Source organism: Cebus imitator, unplaced genomic scaffold, assembly GCF_001604975.1.
Source record: "Cebus imitator isolate Cc_AM_T3 unplaced genomic scaffold, Cebus_imitator-1.0 Scaffold33, whole genome shotgun sequence".
Taxonomy (NCBI): domain Eukaryota; kingdom Metazoa; phylum Chordata; class Mammalia; order Primates; family Cebidae; genus Cebus; species Cebus imitator.
In genome coordinates this window covers 7,060,922-7,077,959 of record NW_016107348.1, presented here as the reverse complement: position 1 = coordinate 7,077,959, position 17,038 = coordinate 7,060,922, and the positions used below count along the sequence as shown (strand labels likewise).

At 33.0% G+C, this 17,038-nt stretch overlaps 1 protein-coding gene across 1 annotated transcript in view; it reads left to right on the top strand.

Annotated features, from left to right (window-relative positions):
• The window catches only part of TPR (translocated promoter region, nuclear basket protein), a 61,373-nt gene that overhangs the window by 8,791 nt on the left and 35,544 nt on the right, over positions 1–17,038 (top strand). Inside the window, exons 6-23 of the mRNA XM_017524533.2 lie at positions 2,034–2,137; positions 2,475–2,639; positions 3,112–3,204; positions 3,608–3,688; positions 3,766–3,853; positions 4,593–4,733; positions 5,133–5,224; positions 5,495–5,692; positions 6,843–6,950; positions 7,874–8,100; positions 9,034–9,197; positions 9,714–9,847; positions 9,926–10,074; positions 11,584–11,746; positions 13,009–13,143; positions 13,655–13,795; positions 14,738–14,903; positions 16,305–16,471. Coding sequence (XP_017380022.1) covers positions 2,034–2,137; positions 2,475–2,639; positions 3,112–3,204; positions 3,608–3,688; positions 3,766–3,853; positions 4,593–4,733; positions 5,133–5,224; positions 5,495–5,692; positions 6,843–6,950; positions 7,874–8,100; positions 9,034–9,197; positions 9,714–9,847; positions 9,926–10,074; positions 11,584–11,746; positions 13,009–13,143; positions 13,655–13,795; positions 14,738–14,903; positions 16,305–16,471 — 2,516 coding nt within the window. The remainder of the gene's footprint in view (positions 1–2,033; positions 2,138–2,474; positions 2,640–3,111; positions 3,205–3,607; positions 3,689–3,765; positions 3,854–4,592; positions 4,734–5,132; positions 5,225–5,494; positions 5,693–6,842; positions 6,951–7,873; positions 8,101–9,033; positions 9,198–9,713; positions 9,848–9,925; positions 10,075–11,583; positions 11,747–13,008; positions 13,144–13,654; positions 13,796–14,737; positions 14,904–16,304; positions 16,472–17,038) is intronic.

Genomic DNA, 17,038 nt, shown 5'->3' with positions numbered 1-17,038 from the left:
GTTTGGGAGCAAGTAGACTGCTTTTACACCCTCCATATGGAACTTCTGGGTTCTGGGTAGCCAGGGACAGTGTCTAAAATCAAAAGAACTTTGAAGGTAGCTCCTTGACAGTGCGCGGTGGCTCACGTCTGTAATCCCAGCACTTTGGGAGGCCGAGGCAGGCAGATTACCTGAGGTCAGGAGTTGGAGACCAGCTTGGCCAACATGGTGAAAACCCCATCTCTACTAAAGATATACAACTTAGCTGGGTGTGGTGACATGCACCTGTAATTCCAGCTACCCAGGAGGCTGAGGCATGAGAATTGCGTGAACCAGGGAGGCAGTGGTTACAGTGCTTGGGGGATAGACCAAGACTTTCTCAAAAAAAAAAAAAAAAAAAAAAAAAAAAAAAAAAAAAAAAAAAAAAAAAAAAAAAAGGCAGCCCCTTTACTGGCAAGATACTTTCTGACTTCAGGGACAAAGCATCAGTGGAACTAATTCAGAGAAAAAGTTCCCTGTTTTCCAGGTCTTCTTCTTGTGTAACAAAGAGATAACTGCTGGTATTTATCTTTTTCCTTTGGGCTCTGGGGTTAACAACCTTATGAATAAGGGCAGTTCTGATCATAAACCTGACTGCATTATGCAATACAGTAGAGTTAGCCTATCCCTTCTTGCCCTATATCCTGGTGCTCTCTTCCCTTTTTAACTAATAAATGTCTTTTGTGGCATTTTTTTCTAAAATAGGACGCTTCCATCTGCATTAAAAACCTGTGCAGGCATATAACCTTTCTCAATGATTTTCTTAACAGCATCTGCTGTTTCTTGGTTGACAGAACCTGCTTCATGTGTTTTCTTGACTTTTTTTTAAGTCAAACCTCTTTGTAAAATTATCAGACCATCGTTTGCTGACATTAAATTCTCCAGCTTTAGATCCATCACCTTCCTTTTACCTTAAGCTGTTGTATAATGACGTTGCTTTACCTCAAATCATATTAGAGTCTATGGGTATGTGATAGTAATCCTGCACCCCATAAAAGTTGCATTTTCAGTACGAGACAAGAAGGTATTTTGCAGAAATGCACTTCTAAAGAAGTTTGTTTGCTGTGGAGTAGCTGCAGTGATGGCTTCACGTATTTTCTTTCTCTTTTTCTTTTTTTTTAACAATGGTCTTTATACAGGATTCATTTATCTTGAAATGGTGGGTAACCAAGCTGTAGTCCTCAATTGATGGTACATATCAAGCAATTCAGCTCTTTAAAATATTGTTATGACTTTTCTCTGCTTCTTAGAAGCACTTCCAATGTCACTGGTGGCCTTCTGATGGATCCCATGTTGTTATTCAAGGTTTATGTTACTGCACTAAACGCAATGACAAATATGCAAAAACTTCAAAAGTTTACTGTTTTCTTCATTATGCAATTTACTGGAGAGATAGACTGCTCTCGTTAGAGTCACAGCATTCTAAACATACTCACAACACTTGAGCTTAATGCAGTAGTATCAGGAAGTGATATGTATGCATAGCCAGTAGTATCAGGCTATGAAAGTATTATGGAAGTACAGTATGTCTTACAGTTAATTTTATGCAGTGTTGGTTTAATAAAACATCTTTATATTTGTTTATAATTCTCTTAATTACATATGGGGTTGTGTCCTGTTTGTGTGCATAAGTTTTGATAAATTTTTTAAGTTTGTATCATAGATTTGTGCATATTTTAATGGAGTAAATGTTAAAATAGACTAGTATTTACATATATTTTATGCACTTATAACATAGTAGCTTTTTCTTAGCTTGTTTCCTTTTCTGGGCTGCCTGGACTGGTCTGTGGTCTCTGAGTTTTTCAAGTTGTTGCCAAGTTTTTTGAAAAAAATTTCAACATATTTATTGAAGAAAATATGAGTGGAAGTGAAGCTGCACAGTTCAAATCTGTGTTGTTCAAGGGCCAGCTGTGCTTTGTATTAAAGGTTTATATTCCTAGAGATACATTTTTGATATTTGGTTCCTCTGAGTGTTAATTAGTCATTATTTTTTAATTCTCTTTTCACCATTCTAGAGGATGTTAAACGTCTAAACGAAAAACTTAAAGAAAGCAATGCAACAAAGGGTGAACTTCAGTTAAAATTGGATGAACTTCAAGCTTCTGATGTTTCTGTTAAGGCAAGTAACAGATGATTCCTAATGTATAAACTATATTTTTTAATTAAAACTCACCTAAATTAAGTTTCAAATATAGGCAATAAAGTAATTAGAAGCTGGATTTTTTGTTTTTAATGTCAAAAAATTAAGCATTAGGACAATTCTAATTCAACTGTTTAGCTTATTTGAAATTTAAGTTTGTTATAGTTCTTAATGTTTTCTAGTTAGGAATCTATGCAAGTACTTAATTTCTGTTTTAAAATAAAATTCTACTTGTGTCCCTTCGTTATAGAACAAATCTTTTGAATAACCATATGTCATCTTTAACTGTAGATGTTACTTTCTTGGATTTCTTTAGTTTCGAGAAAAACGCTTGGAACAAGAAAAGGAATTGCTACAAAATCAGAATACATGGCTGAATACAGAGTTGAAAACCAAAACTGATGAACTTTTGGCTCTTGGAAGAGAAAAAGGAAATGAGATTCTAGAGCTTAAATGTAATCTTGAAAATAAAAAAGAGGAGGTAAGTTAGCAAAATTGTATTTTCCTTCATGTTGGGTATAACTTACATTTCTGTGTCAGTTTATTAAATATGTATTCAATAATGTGTACTTGATTAATTGTAAGAGTAGGGGTTAAATGTTAATAATACATTAATGTTTGGCATGGGAAATCAACCAATTGCATCTAAATAAAGAATTTAAGATAGTCTTTGTCAAATCTGGATAGTAACTGCTGTCTTATGATATGTCTTTCCTAAAATATGTGTTTAAGAAGTCGTGTGTGCCTAAAGAAGTGATGGTAAGCTTTTATGAGCTAAATGTAAACGTGTTGTTCTGTAAGCAGTTATTCTTAATTTTCTTATTCATATTTTAATTGTTTTTTCAGCTGGAGTGGGGGAGTTACTCAGCTTTTCCTTAGCAGCATGAACCTCATATCAGAGTAATTTCAGTTAATATGACATCCTTTCCTCCAGCTCTGTTTTTTGTTTTTAGGTTTCTAGACTGGAAGAACAGATGAATGGCTTAAAAACATCAAATGAGCATCTTCAAAAGCATGTGGAGGATCTGTTGACCAAATTAAAAGAGGTATAGATGACCACTGAATTTTTTTTTTTATAAAATATTAAAGCACTTATGAAGCTGTTACTTCACAAAATGATGTCATGTTTTAATCTCTTTGGCCCCATAAAATGGTGACTACTACTTCCATGTGATGTAGCCAGTCTGTAATAGAATCAGAAATAGCAATTATATGTTATATCCAAAATACTATCCAAAAAATGAATGTGGGCTAATTTTATTATTGTTTAATTATTCTACTTTAAATTTAAAATATCATTAATGTTTTATCCTTAATTTATCTTGGTCATGAAGACTGATTTGAATTTGAGTGTTTTAGTTTTTATCTCTTACTTTACAAAATGGAATTTTTCATCTTGGCATTTGATAAGCATTCTAGATTTAGTTATAATTGGGCTATCTTCTTCAGGCCAAGGAGCAACAAGCCAGTATGGAAGAGAAATTCCATAACGAATTAAATGCACACATAAAACTTTCTAACTTGTACAAGGTAAGTATGCCACCACACATGTGAGTATCTAAATGTTGCATTGTTGACTTAGGTAACTTTTTAAGATTAACTTTTAGAGTGCCGCTGATGACTCAGAAGCAAAGAGCAATGAACTAACCCGGGCAGTGGATGAACTACACAAACTTTTGAAAGAAGCTGGTGAAGGTAAATGCTTTCAGTTATGGGAACGTTATTTTTGTTATTACATAGAAGACATTCCTGTTCTTTTTACCCTTGTTTTGTATAGATTATTGGATTTAGGTGTTAGACTTTATTTGGGATGGAATTAGGTACAGAAGAAAGAACTTTGAATTAGGAAATTCGGAATTATATCTTCAGCAAATGTAGGTTTATGTATTTTTGAAAATATAGACAGCAGGGGATTTTTTGCTTGTTGTTTTTCATCTAATAATCTTGTATAATTTCCTGATTTCTAATGAGAAAATTTTCGTTTTTGAAACATTTAGTCTGATTAAGTATGTTTGAATACTCTTTTACTTCATAAATAAGACATCCTCTTTACCATTTGCATTTTGGAAAGTCTTTTATTTCCTTAAATTTTTGCTTTTTTCAATGTAAGATATTTATGGTCTTTTCCAGTAATGCCCTTTACTTAGAATTAAAGATCGAAATTGAAGTCAAAGCTAGACCTAGAACCACTTTTTACCCTTTGAGTTTCCTTATTTTCCTTGTGGGTAAGAGACATCAAAAGGAGAAATACTCACCAGCCAAGACAATTCCAAAATTATAAGTAAAGCAAGAACTTTCAATAGATTCTGTCATGTGTAGCTTCTCTAGAAATGTAGTATTGTCTGCTGAGGTGAGAAGTGACTGATCTGGTGCATTTTGTAAACTAAAATTTTAACTATATGTTTAAATATTTGATCTTTAAAATTGTTTTTAGCCAACAAAGCAATACAAGATCATCTTCTAGAGGTAGAGGAATCTAAAGATCAAATGGAAAAAGAAATGCTTGAGAAAATAGGGAAATTGGAGAAGGAATTAGAGAATGCAAATGACCTTCTTTCTGCCACAAAACGTAAAGGTATGGCTGATAAATGGTTATTAGTGGCTTGAAATACGATAGCTTTCCTACATGAAAGTCATTTAATTTCACTAATAGTATTTCTGTGTCATGCTGTGATGTAGGGATCTCCATCAAGTTACATTGTTAGAATTCGTTTTAAAATTAATGGTCTATCTGTATCTTTACAGCACTAGGTATCTAAGTACTATTTGATCACACACTATTTTGTAAATTCCCAGATGATTGCATGATTTTTAGAATTAGATATGTTACATGACTTGTTGATGTCATAGGTTAAAAATGTTTATAGCAATCACTATGTAATGTACAGAACATGTCACTTATCTTGAAAAACTTATTAATGGTTTCTAGTTTGGAATTTTACAAAATTATACTGGATTATGTGTTTTGACACAGGAGCCATATTATCTGAAGAAGAGCTTGCAGCCATGTCTCCTACTGCAGCAGCTGTAGCTAAGATAGTGAAACCTGGGATGAAATTAACGGAGGTAAGAATGATATTAAATCTTGTTATTTTCCTTCAGCAAAGGTATACAAATCTCTCTGAAATTTAATTCTCTCAAAAATTGTTTTGAAAATCATCTTATAATTAACGGATTATTCTAGGAAAGTCTTTCTGTAGTTCCTAGTTCTGTGTGTCTAACATATAGTAAACATTTCTGTGTTGTGTAAGTGTTAAAGAATGTTTATTATGAAACTAGATAGACTACATATTTGTGTTGTTATGGTTAGATTTCTAACAACCCTTCTACTTTCAGCTCTATAATGCTTATGTGGAAACTCAGGATCAGTTGCTTTTGGAGAAACTAGAGAACAAAAGAATTAATAAGTACCTAGATGAAATAGTGAAAGAAGTGGAAGCCAAAGCACCAATTTTGAAACGCCAGCGTGAAGAATATGAACGAGCACAGAAAGCTGTAGCAAGTTTATCTGTTAAGCTTGAGCAAGCTATGAAGGTTGGTTCCACTCCTAAAATTTAGCTGTGGTAACAATACAAATGAGAAATGATTTACTAGGTATTTTTTTATTAGGTGATTGGGTCAAAAAAATCTAAATATGATTTTCAGTAAATAAATTTTGAAACTTCTCATTACATTATTAAACACTGCTAACCACAAAATGTTCCGCCTTTATTTAGCAGTTTTTATTTATTTCACAATTGGTATTTAAAATTGTGAAAGCATTTTAACGTTTTTTTAATGCATTTGATATGTTTTCCTTAGGATTCTCAACAAGAAAATAATAGCCAAATCTCCTTATACATCTCTTCAAATTAATTTCTCTGTGTAATAAAACTCTCCTATTTAGTGTAATAATTCTTTATCAGACAGTTGCAAGATCCTGCCTAGAAATAATGATATTGTTTGACCATAGGTAGAGCTCCTTTTTTCTACCATTTCACAATTTGTCATATCTTTATATACATTATTTTGTTATTGCTTCTTTGCTTATTAAAAGTGTTAAGGGAATTTATAAAGATTTTTTCTTCTTTTTAAGAGATACTGATTGAAAAAGTTTATATTCTGAATGCTTTGCTTTATGTACAACTATTAACATTACTGAGGGAAATTGTCAGGATTTCTTGAACAAGTTTAATGGAGGAAATTCAGCTAAATGAATTTCCTCTTTTAAACTGATAAATTGTTTAACTTTTTTTGGAGAAGAATATAAATATATCCCTATTCGAAAATTAAATCTTTGTTGCTGTTATAATTAGAAGTCAGCTTTTAAATGCAGGTACCTTATTATATTGACTGGTCTTTTTCTTCTTCATCAAATGAAGTCTAGCAGTCTCTCCTGATTGGGAATATTGGCTTTTTTACTGGCAGTGTAGCTTGCAAAGAGAGCCCTTGGGTCAATTAGATCTTTCTTGAATTTTTCTTTCTGTTGAAATTGAGGGTTTTACCTGAATCTTTTTATTGTCTGAATAAGAAATGATGTGTTGAAATTTATACAGAATTTATTGTTTAGTGGTTACTATATTATGTAGAATTTTTTTCAGTGTATATGTTGATTACTGGTGGTATTTGAATATCGTGTATTTTTAATATTTGTATAAATTCTAGAAGGAAGTACAAAATTTTCACTTGAATTTACATTTTAAAGGAGATTCAGCGATTGCAGGAAGACACTGATAAAGCCAACAAACATTCATCTGTACTTGAGAGAGACAATCAAAGAATGGAAATACAAATAAAAGATCTTTCACAACAGGTTAGAATTTTTTTTGTTTTCCTACTTTTTAAAACCTGACCGTCCAGTAATCTTTGTATCTGTTTGAAGGTATCTAAGACAGAACTACAAGGTATGAAATTCTAATTAATTCAGAATAGTACTCGAGCAGAGTTGTAGCTTCATTATTTCTTTTCATAGCCCCTCCCTTTTTTGAAATTTTTGATAAATTTTTAAATCATACTTGTTGGTTGTAATAAACAAAGAAGTAATTCAAAGATAAATAAAAGTGTTCACCAACTTCTAGCCCTGTAACCTCTCAAGTCCCAGAGTGTAGCCTATGTTAATTGACTGTTGTATATTTTTTCACATCCATCTTTTTATATGTATATATATGAGCATATGTAAACATATGTAAGGATTGTTTGATTTTACTGAAATAAAATTGGACTGTATACATTACCACTTTTTAATGTGCACGTCAATAAATTTAATGTGTCATTCATATATTTTACCCTAATTTTGATATGTGTGTGTACATATGCACAACACACAAATATAAAAATTTCACATGAATGGTATTATATATATGCTTTTTGTTTAAATGTCTATTTTTCATGCTCTGCCCTATCATATAATACATACAAAAGCACACACAAGTATTTATCTCTGTGGGTTTTATTTCATCATTGTTTTACAAAAAATGAAGCCATGTTTGGGAATTGTAATTTGGCTACCCTTTAATACATAATAGCCTTCATTACATACTTAAAAGTAATTTTATTCTATTAAAATTTGATGGCTTAGATTTTAATATCTAACGATGCTTTGTTTTTAAAGATAATTTGAGGTAGTACCAGTTGAAGATTTTTTTAAGTAATGTGTTAGTTGAAAACCTTTAGTTCTAAACATTTCCAGAATTAAAACTAACACTGTTTTATAACATATTAAAACTTTGTTTTTAGATTAGAGTGCTTTTGATGGAACTTGAAGAAGCAAGAGGCAACCATGTAATTCGTGACGAGGAAGTAAGCTCTGCTGATATAAGTAGTTCATCTGAGGTAATATCACAGCATCTAGTATCTTATAGAAATATTGAAGAGCTTCAACAACAAAATCAACGTCTTTTGGTGGCCCTTAGAGAGCTTGGGGAAACCAGAGAAAGAGAAGAACAAGAAACAACTTCATCCAAGTAAGCGGTTGAATACCTGAGCTTGTCCGATAAACATTTATAAAAACCTCAGCTGAACTCAGTGTCTCATGCCTGTAATCCCAACATTTTGGGAGGCCTAAATGGGGGATCATTTTAGCCCAGGAGATTGAGACCAGCCTGGATGGGTGACGTAGTGAAACCCTGCCTCTCCAAAAAAAGTAAAAAATTAGCTGGATGTGGTGGCACTTGCCTGTAGTCCCAGCTACTCAGGAGGCAAGCTGAGGTGGGAGGATGACTTGAGCCCAGGAGGTTGAGGCTGCAGTGAGGCATGATCATGCACTGCACTCTGCATGGACGACAGAGCTAGACTCTGTTCCCTGCCAAAAAAAATCTGTATGTCCCTAACAGTGCTAGATACCTGGGATATAGTGATTTAGGGAGGAAAGAATTGAGCAACAATACCAAAACAAAAAATTTCTGCTCAAAGACCTCAGTTAATGGGTAAGACAGAGATAATAAATAGATAATAAAATTGATTGGAAAGTTGACAATTTCCATTCAATGTGATTAGTGCATCTGTAGGAGCATAGAGGTAGAGAACCTGTCCTAGATTTCAGGGAGCAGACCGCCTTCATGGAGAACCTATGTAAGAATCAGAGATTTTTTTCAAAAACACGTATAATGCTAGAAGAGGAAGAATGGCTAAGAAAGCAAGTAGACTAGAGTTTGGAGTGTGTGGAACTGATTTAATTTTTACAAACGAATTTTTCCGATTGCATTGGTAAGTACCTGAGTCCTGTGTGGTGGGGATTTAGAAAGTGGTTCATAAAATATTTAGCAGAAGAAAAAAGGATGAGAGTGATAAAAATGGTATGTTTAATGGAAGACAAAGATGCTTCGTTAATTATAGTAGAAATTACAATCTGCTAACTCTCAGTTCAGTCCTGTGAAATAGGCTGACTCTTTTTACAGAATCACTGAGCTTCAGCTTAAACTTGAGAATGCCCTCACCGAACTAGAACAACTCCGCAAATCACGACAGCATCAAATGCAGCTTGTTGATTCCATAGTTCGTCAGCGTGATATGTACCGTATTTTATTGTCACAAACAACAGGAGTTGCCATTCCATTACAAGGTAGGTTGTTGTAAGTTATTTTAAGGAATAATTTGGAAATGTATATTAAGGGATTCATTTTGCAATGTAAGCATTAGCCAACCTAATGATGGTGGCTTCAAATTTGACTACCATACGTGATGCTTATAACATTCCATCAACTGTAAAACATACCATTATTGTATGTATCACTAAGAAGAAATGCTTTGTATTGTTGAAAAACATGCATCTTAGAATTAGTGAACTACAGTATTTATTTTGGTTATGTTTTAATAACCAAAAGAAATAATATGTTTTAATAATCAAAACATAATTATGGATTATGTTTTAATCCATAAATACTGAATTATCTCTAATAATAATCAAAAACAATCTTAATACCTTGTTTAGTGGATTCCTTATTTAAAAACCTCTATAATCTTATTCAACAAGTGTAGCTTGTTTATTTAGTAATAATGTATTGCAAAGAAGTATTAGATTTAAACTGATTTATGAAAGCCAACAAAGCGTTTTCTTAGTCTTTTTACTTTCCTGAAGCTTCAGGCTTAGATGATATTTCTCTTGCATCAACTCCAAAACGTCCAAGTACATCACAGACTGTTTCCACTCCTGCTCCAGTACCTGTTATTGAGTCAACAGAGGCCATAGAGGCTAAGGCTGCCCTGAAACAGGTAAAGATCACACCTTTGTCCTGGATTACATTTTTAGAGAACACAGTGTGTCATAATCTCATAATCTCCAATATTTAGTTGCAGGAAATTTTTGAGAACTACAAAAAAGAAAAAGCAGAAAATGAAAAAATACAAAATGAACAGCTTGAGAAACTTCAAGAGCAAGTTACAGATTTGCGGTCACAAAATACCAAAATTTCCACCCAGCTAGACTTTGCTTCTAAACGGTAAGTTTTCTTTTGTTTAAAATTAATTAAGTCTAAACATTATTCTTTACAGTTCAAATCATTTAAATTCAAGAGCTGATTTGCAATAGTGTTGCTTTTTTTGCAAACCATGTTCCAGAATGAGAATCTCTAATAGTTCATTTTTTTATATTGATTAATGATTCTCTGGGCAGTGCTAAGGGTTTAGCTTGTTTAGTAAGTTGAGGCTGGGCGCAGTGGCTCACGCCTGTAATCCCAACACTTTGGGAGGCTGAGGCAGGTGGATCATTTGAGGTCAGGAATTTGAGACCAGACCTAACATGGTGAAACCCCGTCTCTACTAAAAACACAAAAATTGGCTGAGCAGTCGTGGTGTGCGCTGGTAATCCCAGCTACTTGGGAGGCTCAGGCAGGAGAATCACTTGAGCCTGGGAAGCAGAAGTTTGGTGAGGCGAGATTAGACCACTGCACTCCAGTCTGGGTGAAAGAGTTAGACTGTGTCTCAAAAAAATAATAAGTTGAAGTTCATGTGGGGAATGTTGGTAGCTTTCCTTCCTGAGACTGAAGGACTTGTTTCTGTAGGACTTAATTCTTTTATAAGTGCACCAGACGATGAGAGAAATGGGAGCAAATTTTGCTCCACCTTTTCTAAGTAGAAGAGAAGCGAGTGCTATGTAATTTTAGGAAAATTAATTTTCTTGATTATATCCAAAGAAATAAATATTTCATGGTTATTTGTTACTAGATTCATTGAATGCTTGTTTGTTTATCTTGTTAGGGCAACATTTATTTTTACATAGTACATGATAAAACTTCTTCTGTTTTGTAGCAGGCAGGATATATTGCAGGCTGTTAGCCCTATTCATCTAATAGTTCAGCACCCCCAGTTAAAGTACTTTGATACCTCTAGACAGCCATTATCTAAGCTTTCAAGCACACAACAAAATAAAATTATAGAAGAAAAAAGGATTAGCAAAAATCCATCACTAACCCTGTATGCTGTCTTAATTTTTATACTGCACTATAGTGGATGTCTGGTGTTATCAACATTGTATTGGCATTATTTTCAATGTAATTGGTTTTTTAAAAATAAGGTTAAAAAGTTACTTAGCATGAAATACTTTGCTTATTTAGAACTTGAACCACTAAATTTGGAATTGAGAAAAAAGAGTGAAGGTTTTGCCTTATTACACAAACCACTTTTTCATAAATCATAAAATTAGCCCCTTTCCCATTTAGGAAAAAAAAGTGCAGCTTCCTGCCAGTGTTCATTTAATTTTACATAAACATGCTGTTTGAAGTTGAGGCAAATGTGACTGATTTTCAGTGTGAAAATAAAATATAAAAACTGTTCTTGGAGTTGTTTCTAAACAGAACTTAATGTAACAGAAAAGGGTATGATGTTACATTACGATTAGAGACAGCGTTCTTAGGACAGTCGGGGAAATGGGTTAAGCTGTTGTGAAATATCTTCAAGGAATTAAGCTAGGATATCATTTCAGTTGCTTATAGAATTTTTTTTTATACAAGTTATGAAATGCTGCAAGATAATGTTGAAGGATATCGTCGAGAAATAACATCTCTTCAGGAGAGAAATCAGAAGCTCACTGCAACGACTCAAAAGCAAGAACAGATTATCAATACAATGACTCAGGATTTGAGAGGAGCAAATGAGAAGCTAGCTGTCGCAGAAGTGAGTCCAATATCCTTTATCTGACTTCTATTATGAATTGCATTTGCCATTTCCTTTGTTTTTACTTTGAATTTTACTCAGTGATATGACTTAAGTATTTAAGAAATTTGTGGATTAAACCAAGTAATTAATACATAGTTTGCAAATAGCCAGTATGTGTTAGTGGGGTGATTGTTTCTATTAAGATAGAAGAGGGAAAGGTATTTGTTTTTCTGCTGGACTAAGATGTACTCGCAAGTCTTTCATTTCAAAATAAATTTGTAGGTTAGTGTTTGTCTGATTATAACAGAGACAAATGAGTGTATTTTATTCATTCTTGCTCATCTGTAATAAAAGGCATATAAAATTACATTGCATTGAATTTATATTTCTGAATTTTAACTTGAAGATAGATGTCCCTGTGAAATTAACCATATATCCAACTGAGTAGTTCTGTGATGATAAATTTTTTATACAGGTTTTTTTTATTCAATTATCTCTTCTGTCTTTGATCATTACTTATAAGCTAAGTATAGTTGTCCGTCATTTTACCTGTGTATAACAAACTCAGGAGCTAGTATATAATTTGCCTGTGTTGGGACAATCATGAGAGATGGGTTGCTTAGGACTTGAACCCATGTCTTATCATTCTCTTATAGGCTATATTCTTTATTTTTATCTTGCTCCAACTCCATTGTGAGGAGTGGACAGCAGCACTTTTTCAAACTTGTAGAGTGAATTTTATGGTTGATAATTTATATGAATCACGTGTATAAATAAGTACTTTGAGACTATTGGTTTTCAAAACACTCTCCCTGGTCCGCTCAATACTCAGAGTATACTCTTGGGGTTGAGGGAGGGAGAAACTTGAAATAGATAACTCATCACTTTCAAACAGGTACTTAAAAAACCAGTTTGGATTCCAAAACTCACATAATTTAGTAGTACTCAGGTACGACTATAGCAGTCATGCAATTCTGCTTTCTTATTCATGCATATTAAGTTTTTCTTGCTATTTTTTTTAAGTCTGGATTGTTAGAACAAGGAACCATAAGTATTTGTAGTTATTGAAAGATTTTTTTCATTGATTATTCCCAGTAATTTTTGCTTCATATTTTAGCACATGAAACTAAGTTTCGTATTTCCTTATACAATGGGGAGGTACCGTCTCTAAGTAGCATTAAAAATATGTAGTGATGTATGAATCATTTTAATTTTATAATCTTAATACATTCGACACCATGATTTTCAGCATTTTTTATTTCACTTATACTTATGTTAAGGTAAGAGCAGAAAATTTGAAGAAGGAAAAGGAAATGCTTAAATTGTCCGAAGTTCGTCTTTCTCAGCAGAGAGAGTCTTTGTTAGCTGAACAAAGGGGACAAAACTTGCTGCTTACTAATCTGCAAACAATTCAGGTAACCAAATAAAAAGCATATGTAGAAAAAATTTATAAAAGTTATATTTAGATAATTTTATTTTTGTATCCTCTCAATTACCTTAATTAGAAAATTTGTCCATCACTTTTGTCATCCATTATGATCATAGAATTTTGGAGTTTATTAAGACATTTCAACATTTTAAGTAAAACATTGAAAGAGAATTGATTGAAACCATATATTGATATGTTTGGTCTTCGGGCTGTATTTACAGTGTCCTGTGCAGTTTTACCATTTATAAGATTAATTCTTTGGCTTATATTTTCTTTAAAAATTTGGGAAATCTTGATGATTATAATATATTCCATCTCTTTACTGTATAATAGATATTTTAATATGAAAAACACCAGAATACTTTCTTGGTAAATACTTTAGATTTTAATTTCTTCATTTAGAAATGGGTCATAATACAATAATTCTCTCTTGCCTTCAATTTTTATTTTTTTGTATTGCCTTTTTCTTAAACATAAGCACAAATCTTTTATTTTAGGGAATACTGGAGCGATCTGAAACAGAAACCAAACAAAGGCTTAGTAGCCAGATAGAAAAATTGGAACATGAGATCTCTCACCTAAAGAAGAAGTTGGAAAATGAGGTGGAACAAAGGCATACACTTACAAGAAATCTAGATGTGAGTCTGTCAGAGTTCTGAATTTCTGTCGTGTGTTTATATTCTGTAATTAATCTGGTGTGTGGACAGTCCGCCATCCAAGATGAAGCATGATTTTAAAAAACTTTCTTACTAAGTTTTTCTTGCCTCATTCTATACCCAGTAATTTTTTCACTAGGTGCCATGTACTGTGAGTTTTACCGTGTTGGGTGCTGAATATTTTTGTATTCCTTTAAATCTTGTTGAGCTTTATTCTGAGACATAGCAAAGTTAATTTAAAATGGTTTTGATTCTTTCGACTTTTGCCTTTTATGATGTATTAGGTGGGCCCCGAGCAGTGTGCTTTCCAGGACTGGTTATTCCCCACTACTGAGGCAAGACTTTCTTGAGTACTGGTCCCAGTGTCCAATGCAATTATGGGCTTTTTTAGTCTGGCTTCTGGGAACAGACATTATTCTTGACTTTCTTTGAGTGCCAGGTATTCTTTACTCTGATTCCTTTGGACAGTTCTTCTCCTGTCTAGGGTAAGCTCCTTACATATGTGCTGTGATCACTACTCAGGTGAATATTTAAGGAGGACCCTCTGTAGAGCTCCAGGGTAATATGTGCGCAACTCTCCTCTCTTGTATTCTGTCTTACAAATTTGAGCTGTTTTAGTCTCCTGGACTCTCAGAGCTACATTCTTATTCACAGAGTCTCCCTCCTGGCCTCTGCCTCATTTCCCCTGCCTTGTGTCATAGCCTGGAAACTTAAAACAGTAAACCAGGGCAATCTAAGGTTCACTTCCATCTCAGGGATCTAGTTGTTTCATGAGTTTTGTCTGGGTTTTTTTTTTTTTGGCTGTTTCAGGTCTGAAGTTGTAAATCTGTTTTCTGTTACTCTCTCTCTTGGCCAAGTTCCAAAGGTCTATAAAGATATTTAGGAACCTCAAGAGAGTGTTACAAAGGTTAATGTATTTTGTAGGTTCAGCTTTTAGATGCAAAGAGACAACTGGATGCAGAGACAAATCTTCATCTTAACACGAAAGAACTGTTAAAAAATGCACAAAAGGAGATTGTTACATTGAAACAGCACCTCAGTAATATGGAAGTCCAACTTGCATCTCAGTCTTCACAGAGAACTGGTAAAGGTAAATAAATAAGTAAACCAATGTAATTGGAAATAAGTAAGTTGTTCTTTAGGTTTATAATATATCCAGTAAGTAAATAGCCTTATTATTTGTGAATGCTAATAAAATGAAAACAAGCAAAGAACAACCCTTTATATAGTGGTGCTCAGTTTTGGGCTTAAACTAATAAATTTGCAGCCTTAAAAGATTCAGAATAATTCTGCTTGGCATTGATCATGCTACACACCCAGTTTTCTATTTTTTGACACTATTTATTGTTACTTTAAAAACTGTTCTTTCTAAAGAGGGTTTTTCGATTTTTTAACCCATGCCCCTTTGAAACGAGGTTACTTACCAAAACTACAAGGTTAAGGTTCTCTTAAAGAAATAGTTGATTTGTAGTATCATCTAAAGCAGTATTCACAATTTTTGCTTGTTGGTAGCCTCAGGTCAAAGATTTGTTTCATTAGATTTTATTTCCCTTTTCAAATACACCATTTGAAATTCAAAGCCTTTGTGTCTCGATAATCTTTTTATATGGTTTTATTTCTAAATAGAAGGGAAATAGACTTTCTAATTTACACAGTTTTTTCAAACAATTGGGCAAAAGCAGTACACATTCAGTAGAAACTACTTCAGTATAGTATTTGTTTAGTAAATGACATGAGATATTTAACACTTCATTATAAAATAGGTTTTGTGTTAGATGATTTTGCCCAAGTATATATAGGCTAATGTAAGTGTTCTGAGCACATTCAAGGTAGTCTAGGCTAAGCTATAAGCTAAACTATGGTGTTCAGTGAGTTAGGAGCATTAAATGCATTTTCAAAACATGATAGTTTCAAATTATGGTGAGTTTATCAGGATGTGACCTCATTGTGAATAGTGAAGCATCTCTCTCTATATGTGCCTATGTACAGACACATAAATATCTGATCCATATAAATAATAGGTATATAATTATTAAGTAGTCCTTTCTTGTTAATATCGTGATAAAACATTCTTTCCAACTTGTAGTTTTCTGCCTATTTTATGTACTTCAGATAAAAATTGGGCCAGATTTTAGATTTAAGATTTATTGTTTTAGTATAAATAATGTTTAATAAATTAAGAATTCTGTCATTTCTTTATATAGCTATCTCAGTTCAATGGAAATATTTGGTTGTTCTCTTCTGAATATTCTTTTCTTAATTTTTGTAATAGCAGATTTCAAATATTAATAATTGAATTTTTTGTTTTTGAGAAGTAACATAACAAAGTACCTGTTTTTATTTTGGTATTCGGCAAGGATTGAAATATACTTTCTAAATGGTTAAATATATCTATATTTGAATCTTAATGCTAATTTCATAAACTCTTTATAATACTCATCTCAAATACTATTAAAAATGTTAATTTTAACAGAGTTTTTGTATCTTTTAGGTCAGCCTAACAACAAAGAAGATGTGGATGATCTTGTGAGTCAACTAAGACAGGCGGAAGAGCAGGTGAATGACTTAAAGGAGAGACTCAGAACAAGTACTAGTAATGTGGAACAATATCGAGCAATGGTTACCAGTTTAGAAGAATCCCTGAACAAGGAAAAACAGGTATGTATAATTCTGAATTCACAATTCAATCTGAACACATTGTTAACTCTGTTTTTATTAATTAGAGGACTACTTTGTAAGGCACTGGTATGAATTAGACCGACGTCATTGCTTTTAACCTCATGAAAATACTTGAGTCTCATAAGCCAGATAAAACAAAAACACAAAAAATTCATGAAGCAAGGAAGTTATACTTGCTGTAGGAAAGGTGTACATATCAAATGTTGAGGAGAATGAGAGGTAGGGAATGTTATTTGTCCCCTGGGTATGCATGGCTTCACAAGACAGATGGTATTTGTGCAGATAGAGCCTTGAATGAAGGTATATGCATAGGCAAATATGGTAGAAAGGTATTTTTATGTACTAGCAAACCCCAGCCATTGGTAGCAAGGCTTCAGAAGATGACAATTTGTAAAGTGAATAGTGAGGGGATACAGTTACAAATGTAGTTGAGAACGAAATGTGAAAGATTTTGAATATCATGTTAGATTATGTTCTGTAGGTTTATTAAGAGCTACTGATTTTTTTTAACGTCACAATTAGATTTATTTATTTTTTTTTTTTTTT